This window comes from Elephantulus edwardii, unplaced genomic scaffold (genome assembly GCF_000299155.1).
Source record: "Elephantulus edwardii isolate Elephantulus edwardi_28Jun2011 unplaced genomic scaffold, EleEdw1.0 scaffold00157, whole genome shotgun sequence".
NCBI lineage: Eukaryota > Metazoa > Chordata > Mammalia > Macroscelidea > Macroscelididae > Elephantulus > Elephantulus edwardii.
The window spans coordinates 7,870,527-7,880,440 of NW_006399907.1; the positions used below are offsets into that span (position 1 = coordinate 7,870,527).

General features: G+C 40.8%; 1 protein-coding gene across 1 annotated transcript; it reads left to right on the forward strand.

Annotated features, from left to right (window-relative positions):
* The first annotated feature begins 4,281 nt into the window (after positions 1–4,281).
* On the forward strand, positions 4,282–9,438 carry METTL20 (methyltransferase like 20). Its single transcript, XM_006895084.1, has 3 exons — positions 4,282–4,598; positions 8,149–8,279; positions 9,095–9,438. Exons 1-3 carry the CDS (start codon positions 4,282–4,284, stop codon positions 9,436–9,438), a joined length of 792 nt encoding a protein of 263 aa, XP_006895146.1.
* Positions 9,439–9,914: the final 476 nt, after the last annotated feature.

The window sequence follows — 9,914 nt, forward strand, 5'->3', positions numbered from 1 at the left end:
CTTTTGGTTCTTGATCATGTGCTCCTTAGGGAAGTGGTTCAGTGTTGACTAATTCTTTTTGGTACAGTGACTCTGTGTATTCCTTTCACCTCCTTTTGATGTTTCTTGCATCTTTCAAGATTTTGCCTGTAGAAACCTTGAGAAAACACCTTGAGGTACCTGACGTTGTTAGGTGCCATCAAGTCCACTCTGACTTGGCCTGCTGAGCAATATGTCTGAACCTTGCCTTATTATCCTGCACGATCCTCACTGTCCTTGATATGCTATCTGCAGCCAATTTTTAGTCACTGCGTCAGTCCATTTTGTCAAGAATCTTCCTGTCTTTCTCTAGTCCTCCAACTCCTAGTCTGTTTCCAAGTTCTGTCCCCTCCTGACAACATGCCCAAAGTAAATTAGATGACATTTCACTACCTTCGTCTCTAAGGAGCACTCTGTTTGTACTTTTAGACAGACTGGTTTATTATTTTGACAGCCCATATTCAGTACTCTTCTCCAACACCACAATTCAAGGCATCAGTTACTTTTCTGTCATTCATTGTCCAACTTTCATATGTATAGGGAGCAATTGAAAACACTGGGGTTTGGATCAGGTGCATCTTAGTCTTTAAACTGGCACACTCTTTAGCACTTTGGAGAGGTCTTTGACAACAGATTTTCCCAATTCAATGGGTCTTTTGATTACTCGACTTTTGCTCATGTGAAACCTAAACATAGATCACGAAACAGTTGTCAGAAAAGAACAAGGGAACATAGCAATATTTAAAATCAGGGAAGGATAGTATCCTTTTTCTATACCTATTCAATTTGTATTTTGAACAAATTATTCCAGGAGCTGGACTATATGAAGTAGAATGTGACATCTACTTGGATTGGACGAAGACTCATCAACAACCTGCATCATGCAGATTAAACAACTATGGTAGCATAACCTCTGAATCACTAAGCCACTGGAGCTCCTTTGGAGGAAGACAACCACCTCTTTGGGAGTAGCCTTTTGTAGCCCTTCCTGTCTCTTTAAGAAAGCGAGGAGAAGCTTGAAGAAAGGGCTGCTGGGAAAGAGGTCGGAAGTGGAGCCAAGACCTTCACCCTTCCCTCCTCCCATCAGGCTCTGGGGAAGCTGCGCTCACAACCATGTGTCCCTGTGCTATAGCTTCTCTCTGCTGTGCGGTGTTTAAAAAGGAAAGGTAAGAGCAGGAGGTCTGTGTCTGCACCTTTAAGATCGGCTCCCCGCCTTCCTTTTGCCCCTGGAAAACAATGAGGACACATGCTTCTCTAGTTTACACTTTTTATTCTTTCAGCTTTTCTTATCGATTACTGGAAGGTGGGACCCAGCACATAATCACATACTACATAACTGATGCCTCATTGGTGCTGGAAAGGGAGGAGAAAGCAGCACTCTAAATGACATAACAATCCAAAATAATCTATTTGTTTCCCTTTATTTTTTGAACCTTGTGATTCTGGAGACAACCCAAAGAAACCATCATCACCTACTAACAAGTTTTAACCACCTAGCCGCTGTGTGGGAGAAAGGCCTGGTCATCTCGGTCCATAGCGATTGCAGGCAAGACAACCCTGTGGATCAGCTCCACTCTGTAGGTCATAGTAACATCTTGAATGGGAAGCAGCTAACAACAGGGAAAACTCAATACTGCTTTACAAAATTGGGAGTCATCAGATTATGTAGCATAATTAATGAAAAGTCTTGATGTTGTGAGGTGCCACTGGGGTAAATGGCAAGTCCCACTTGCAGATTTCACCAGAGTTTAAAACGTGAGGAATTAAATAGGTGTATTCTCAAGAAATGGAAAACGTAGCCACATGATGTACTTAACGTGGCAACGGTTTGCTGGCCTTTTGAAGTGTTAAGACGTAGACTTCAGTTTGCCACTGCTTGCTCCTTCTGATATTTTACTCCTAGGAGGCAAGGAAAGGAAAGTTAATGTCTCTCTTACTTTGGGCATATTGTTAGGAGAGGCTGTTTCTTGGAAAGGGACATAATGCTTGGAAAGGTGAAGGGGCAGTGAAAAAGAGGAAGACCTCCAGTGAGATGGATTGACACAGTGACTGCAGCAATGGGCTTAGTGTGTCAGAGATGATGAGCGTGGCACAGGATAGGACAAGGCTCAGGTGTGTTGTTCATCGAGTCACTATGAGTCATAGTTAACTCACTGGCTTCTAACATTTCTCCACCACTTTGGTGACTGTGCTGTTGAGTTGATCGGATGCACAGAGACACTAGATAACTGAGTAGAATTGCCACTTATGGTATCTGAGGCCATAATCCTTACAGGAGCAGTTGCCCAGGTCTTTTCTTCTTGAGGGATTCAAGCTGTTGGATTCAAACTGTGACCCAGTGCTTCATTAGCATTTGAGTGCTTAACAATTGTACCACCAAGGCACTTTATGGCTATAAGAACAACTCAGAGGTTGGACAGTTTCAGAGTTTGAGTTTCTATTCCTCATTTCTACTTGATCTCATCAAAGGATGGTCCTGCTGTGGCCAATCTTTTCATCTCAGGCTTGATCAAGTCTAATCATCAGAGATATTTTCAGAAAGAAATCTGAGAGTTGATAACCTTTTACTACAAATAAGTCTATAGATTTCATTGTTTTAAAGAAAAAAAATCCGAGTACAGGCTAGACTAATATTTTATGACAGCAATCATTTGAAATACTAAGTATAGGCAGTGTAATTCGTACACCTCTGCCCCGTGAACAATTTGTTCACTCCATAACTCTTGGCTAGACATTATTAAGGGCTAGAACTGATGGTGGAAGGAGCTTAGACATAATTTATAAGAATAGCAAAAGGCCCCTTTGTTTGGTCCTTTAACTGATTGATTAGGTAGCTGTAGAGTCGTTCTGGAACACACAGGGTTACTAGCGGCTAAGGAATACATGCAAATGGACTTGGCTACAATGCAGGCAAACAATACCAAGAGTGGATGGGTCTGAAAGCAGTCTCATACTCCCTGGAGCATGTACCAACGTGAAAGGGATCTGAAAGTTCTCTGTTAGACAAAGACTATTTTCTAAAGTTCATGATAAGGTTCTTAAGAGTGCATTAAGACCCTATTCATGAGTACAAAGATGTTTTCTTGAAAATTGTTCATGCCTATCTATGCTTTGTTCTATATTACCTAGGATTTGTTAAATATTTACCTACTCTATTAGATCATGTTTTACTGTAAGCTTTGATTTTCTGCTAGTAAAAGCAGAGGCATTACCATCTCTCAGTGTCATTTGTCTTGAAAGAGTGGTGACTCTCTGAAAACCTACATTTCTTCTCGCTGGTCTTCTTTCGACCCCACGAACACACAAACAACAGCTAGCTGTTTGATTGTTAATCCAAGAACTAAGGATTTGCAATCAAGTCACTATGACATAAAAAAACTAAGGAATTACTTAAAGAATCCACCATCAGCAAGCAAGCCTGAAAACTACTACCTGTAACATCAAACACAGAACACCTGACAACCATCATGGGAAGAAACATAATGGAACAATTAATTTCATTGGACCCCTGAACACTTCCTTACCAGACCCTTCCCACAATCTGTTCCCTTGACCTACTCCTTTTGGTCATCCCCTTAAAAGGCCTGTTTTGATGGTGGGATGTCAGGAAATGGTCTTTAAAGCATCAATGCCACTGTTTCCTCTTGGATCACTGGCATCTGAGTAAAACATACTTAAAAGTTTCAATCGTTGTCTCTACTCAAGGTTGGCTTATAGTGACAGGCAGTTAGATGCTCTTTCTGGTTGCCCTGTTCACTCCTCTATTGTATCACTAGAATATAAGTTTCCTATAGGCAGGTGTTCATAGTTGCCAAGGATAGTGCTTGCTTAAACACAAGTGATTAATTGAACATATCAGTGGATTTTAAAGGTATAATTAGTGCAACAGGCATGTTTCTGAGGATTTTTCCCTCCGGGTCAAATAGTTATATATTTGCTCTAAAACCAAATTATGAAAGGATTTCCAGGATGAAAACACTACCTTTTAAAAGTAAGTTTTCTTAAGTGGATACACCAAAGTGCTTCCATCTGGGATACTCTTGTACTTGTGAATTGTCAGACACAGAATTTATACTGTAATTTTGAATATTTACTTTCACTATACTAAGATCTGGAAACGCTGGTCAGCCTTGGAAATTTCACTGTCATTTCTGCTTTTAGAGATCCAGAGCCTGAATTGAGTTTAGTGCCCTTCCCATGAGGAGCAGCCCTAATCAACAGCAGTCCTGACAACAAAGCAGTCCTGGCTTCGGAAGTGGACTAATGGCTTTGAGGCTGAGCTGGAAAGTATTTCCCACGAATGGCTGCAGTCATTTTCTGAGGGCTGTGAGAAGCAGTGGTGTCCGCTTGTTTCCCTGGAGCCACCACCCTTGGAGAGAACCTGGAAGCGTTTTGGACCCTGAACTGAAAGCTTTCCTGGAGGAGAACACTGAGGTGACCAGCAGTGGCAGCCTCACTCCTGAAATCCATTTGAGACTTTTAACTCCCAGATGCAAGTTCTGGTGGGAACGAGCTGACCTGTGGCCCTACAGTGATCCTTACTGGGCTATCTACTGGCCAGGAGGCCAAGCCCTGTCTAGGTATGGTCATAATTGAAAATGGCAACTTTAAAGGCTGCTATAGATTCCCCCCCCCCTTTTTTTGTCAACTCCATCCTCATTCTCTCCTATCAGGAAACTGCTTGAAATTAAAGCTGGATTCAAGAAAGGGTGTGGAATGAGGGCTAGCATCAGATTTTTGCTGATAGAGAATACCAGAAAGATGTTTATTTGTACTTTATTGACCATGCTCAATTCTGTATAGCAGAATACCCCATAGAAGCTTGATTGTTGAGAGTCTCACATGATTTGACCATGTTCTCAGGAGGGACCAGTCCCTGAAAAAAGACATCATGCTTGGTCAGCAGAAGACAGTTGGATTGATACTGTGGCAGCAACAACGGGCAATGCTTCCTCCTCTATTGTACAGAATTGCTGTAGTCCAGAGCCAACTTAAAGGCACTTACAAGCAATAACACTGTGTTAAGTGTACTACCTGTAAATGGAAACATATCCCTTAAGAGGAATCTCAGGGACTGAAAATTTTCCAGGTATTACCCAGTGACTCCAGTTTCTGCTAAATTGTTAAGGGAACTTTGGTGGTGCAGCCCAAGGGGAGTTGTACTGCTAACCAGCGGTGAGGGCCTCTGGTTGTTCTGATCCACCGGGGCTCCGTAAGCAAAGATGGACAATCTCCTCATCTGAGTTGGGTAATAGACATGAGTTGAATTTTTGAAAAATTCTCAGTCTTTAATTAGTTCCTCAACCAGATGGACTGACATAGTGACTACAGTAGTGGACTTGAGTGTGTTGGAGTTGTGAGGATGGCACAGACAGGACAGAGTTCAGATTGGTTCTTCATAGGGTCGTTATGAGTTAAACTCGATGACATCTAACAATAACATTCCTGATTGACTTCCTTAATAATTCAGAAGAAACTCATTGCTGTTGAGTTGGACCAGACTCATACCTGACCCCTCCAGTGGCCTTTCAAAGGCTGTAAATTGCAAGAAAGGTGATTGCTTCTCTTTCTCCTGTGAAGCAACTGGTGGATTTGAACCACTTGCCTTAGGGTTGGCAGTGTAGCTCCTTACCCACTAAATCAGAAAGAATAAACTGATGATGTACAGATATGTTTTGGTCTGAATTTTGTGATGTCAGTACCTACTAAGCTATTTTAATTCCTTATTGGTTAATCAGAATAGAAAATTTTCTAGCAATATCTTTTTTCTTTTTATTGAAAGTTTTTATAAAGAAGCCTTAAGTATATTATCTATAATCAGTAGGTACAGATTGATTATGTGCGTTTTATTTTTAAGTTGAAGAAATGATCATTGCACTTAAAATGAGATATTTCCTGTAAAAATCAACTCTGTTTAGAAAACCAGAATATCCCAGGAATATCTGGGATCCCGCGATTTCTGAGTGGGAACAGCTAGTAAAATTAACTAGCTACCTCATGCAATATTATTCAAAATGGGTGACCCTAGAGGACATTATGCTGAGTGAAATATCTAAGTCACAAAAAGACAAATACTGCATAGTGCCACTGTTGTATTATAGGACTGACATCAGGGTTGGGGTAAGACTGAGAAAAACTGGATAAATTATGTATACTGCATTGAAACAAATTAGAGGGAGAACAGTTTAAAAGCGATATATGATAGGGTATTGTGGTTATCAAAAGAGTCCAGAATTAAGGTTGCATAGTAGAGTGTACTCAGGGCGGGGGGGGGGGGGTGCAGGCGAGGGCATTGTATACCAATAAAGGAATTTTTCTTTTACTTTTCAAAGAGAGGAACGAACTCCGGGGCGGGGGAGGGATGGGGGATGGGTCGGGAGAAAAGTGCAACAATGAATGGAAATCGAAAATCTCTGTAAATGTTCATTAAAATTAATAAAATAAAATAAAAAAAGAATAAAAAAATAAAATCCCCCCCCCAAAAAAAATTAACTAGTTACTGTTATGTGCTTTGGAGTCACTTGAGACTCATGGCAACCCTATGCACGATAGCTCAGAACTCTTTCCTATCTTGAGCCAATCTGTCTCCAACACACCTGCCCCCCATTACCCCACTTACTGTGTCAGTCCATCTTATCCAGGGTCTTCCTCTCCTGCACCATCCTTACAGTCCTCTCCAAAGAGGCAATATGCCCAAATTATGTGAGAAGGAGCTTCAAAATCCTTGCCTCCAAGGGACAACATGGTTTTACCCTCTCTAAGAAAGACCTGTTTGTTCTCTTGTCAGTCTATGGTATGCTCAATACTTTTTTCAGCACCACAACTGAAAGGCATCAATTCTTCTGTCAGCCTTACTCACTGTTCACCTCTCTGATGCATGAAAAGTAATTGCAGAGACTATGGCCTGAATCAGGCACTCCTTAGATTCTAGACTGACATCTTTGCTCTTTGGCACTCTGGAGAGGTCCTTGACAGCAGATTTTCTTTTGATTTCTTGAGTGCTAGTGCCTAGAGTGTTGATTGTGGAAGCAAGCAAGTTGAAATTGTTAACAACGTTAGCCTCCAGTCTCAGTCTCCATCTTGTTGCTGCCAGTTAGTCTAGTGGTAACAATCTTTGTTTTTATATCTGTTCCTACTGTCCCTCTAAAAAGGCATTAATATCTATTCCTACTTCACCTGGTCCCCACTATTTCCTGTTCATCTCTGATACTTAAACCCACTGCCAGTTGGTACTCACTGTTTTACTATTACCCTGTCCATCTTCACTTACTTGGTCAACTAGTCAACATTGGTCCAGATTCTGTAGTGGACCTAGATTTAAGTTGTACTTTCCCAGAGATGTTGTAGTACAATTCAGGAAGCAGGTAAAAATCACTTTAAGAATGATTGATAGGAAATTGTGAATTTTGGATCTAGCAAGCGTAGTCTCGATAATGGCAACATTTTGCTAGCCTATGTTGCTGTTGTTATGTGGTGTTGTGTTGCTGGTGACATGTAGAGACCCTGTTATGTATAATAGCTCTGAAGCCTGCCAGTCTCACTGACTCCAACACACCTACACCCTTAGCTCCAGTTACTGTATCAATCCATCTGATTTGGGGTCTTCCTCTCCTGCACCGTCCCTCCACACTTCTGCATATGATGTCCCTCTTCAAGGGCCTCCTGGCCACAAACACAGAGTATGTGAGACGGAGCTTTGTGTTCAGTAATTTTTTTAATTATTATTTTAATTGAGATTTTAACAAAAATTTACAGAGAATTTGCATTTCCATTCATTCATTGTTGCACATTTTCCTCCCTACCCACCTCCCAGTTCACTTTTCTCACTGAAAAAAAAAATTCTTTCATTTGCTCAGTGCTTTTTTCTTTTAAAATTGACATGAAACGCCCGATTTGTATGGAAATGTTCTTCATACCTGTTGAAAAAAACCAGATGACTGGGCTTTTTTGCGGCTGCTTGAGCTCAGCTCTGAAAGATGACATTTTGTCCTACTCTCCTGAGGCCAGACTTGCTAAGATTCCACCAAGTTCTGCTAAATTCTTCTGTGTTCAGCCAACCCAAAGACATTATTTGATACCTCTCACTGACCTCTTATCCCTCTAATTTGTCCATATTTCTTCTTCATTTAGGTATCTTTTGGATAATCCTGACATTGTCAGAGGAAAATCGGTGTTAGACCTTGGGAGTGGATGTGGAGCTACAGCTATTGCTGCTAAAATGAGTGGAGCATCAAGGATCTTGGCCAATGACATAGACCCAAGTAAGGATTTCATATTTAAAGCTCTTTTCTTTCCTTTCCCCCTCTCCAGGGTAAATTTGGATTAGCCACATGGTGGTTGTTGCAAGCAATATTTTGTATGTACTCTGAGATTGTGAGTTTATATTCTAGTGAGATTATTACCTGTGGAAATCCTGTGAGATCTGAGTCAAAGGTGTGTTTTACCCAAGAGGATTTGTATGTTTCTGCCAGACATCTCAGAGTAATACCAACCTGGGAAGGAGTACCTACTCTTAATTTCTAGGCTAGCAATTTCCTGAAATCTGTAAGCAGCACTTACTAGCCCCAAGACCAAAGTGAGGATAGGCCTAGGTCTTGGGGGAGATTTTTATTCCATTAGAGGCTTTGGCAGATACATTTTTTATTTTTGAACTTTCTTCTTATTTACTGAGGAATAGTCCTTTGCGGATTCTTATTTTATACATGGGCCTCAGTGCTAACCTGCCACCTTGCTCAGGCCCTGCACTTGTTTTCCCGTGTCTTAATACAGCTGTAGCAAGCCAAACCTCTTGGATACTAAGCCAAATAAAGAGATCTCAATATTTCTAGGTATTCTTTAGCATGTTTTTGTTTGTTTTCAGGATGTAGCCTGCCATATTTTTGGAAATAGTAGTAAACAATGGCATATGCTAGCATATATAGGCTTCTTTATAAAACAGTTACAACAAAAAAGAGAAAAATGGGAGGAGGATAAAAAGATGTCGTTAGGAAATTTGCTACTCAAATTAATCAATAGGGAATTAAAATAGCCTCGCATATTTTGATTATGTGCTGGGTGTGTGTGTGTGTTTTTTAAGTTGCAGGAATCGCCATTGCTCTAAACTGTGAATTGAACCAGGTGAATCCTTTCCCCATTTTAACCAGCAACATTTTGGACTTGGAACAAGATAAGTGGGACCTTGTTGTTCTTGGGGATATGTTTTATGATGAAAGCCTTGCAGATAGTCTTCATCGATGGCTGAAGAAATGCTTTTGGACCCACAAAACTCAAATACTGATTGGTGACCCTGGGCGACCCCAGTTCAGTGAACATAGCATTCAGAATCAACTACGCAAAGTGGTAGAATATTCACTCCCAGAGGCTACCAGACAGGAAAACAATGGACTGACAACAAGCACAGTGTGGGATTTTCAGCCTTGAATTTCATAGTGCTCTCAAGTGTGGATACATTTAACCATAAAAGTTTGCTGCATATGGGTGGGGTTTTCTCCAGTTTAAAAAAAAAATAAAAAATTATATTTTATGGAAAATCTTGTTTTAAAAAATAATCGCCGTTAAGAGTTTTGTCAACCTCTGTCATGTAATTACTTCTGCATTTCTATTAATGCTAATAGTACAAATCTATGTGGGCTATGACTGTTCAGATTGGTTGTTCAAAGGGTTGCTATGAGTCGTACTTGATGTGAAATAACAATATCCACAATTATAATATTTGCGACATCATTCTTCCTTTGTTTTTCATTATCAGGTCATGTGGAAGTGACCAATGCCAGTCTATCTCATCTCACAGATGCCTACAATGCCTACATCCATGGTCTTCCTCTCCTGCACTGTCCCCCACCCTCACAAGCATGACGTCCCTCTCCAAGGACTGGTCTCTCCTTGCAACAAAGCAT

Bases quoted from the DNA above. Each gene is read 5' to 3' on its own strand.
- METTL20 (XM_006895084.1), top strand. From the start codon at position 4,282: ATGGCTTTGAGGCTGAGCTGGAAAGTATTTCCCACGAATGGCTGCAGT. The intron at 4,599-8,148 runs GTATGGTCATAA...TTCTTCATTTAG, and splicing joins GGAGGCCAAGCCCTGTCTAG to GTATCTTTTGGATAATCCTG. The intron at 8,280-9,094 runs GTAAGGATTTCA...GTGTTTTTTAAG, and splicing joins GGCCAATGACATAGACCCAA to TTGCAGGAATCGCCATTGCT.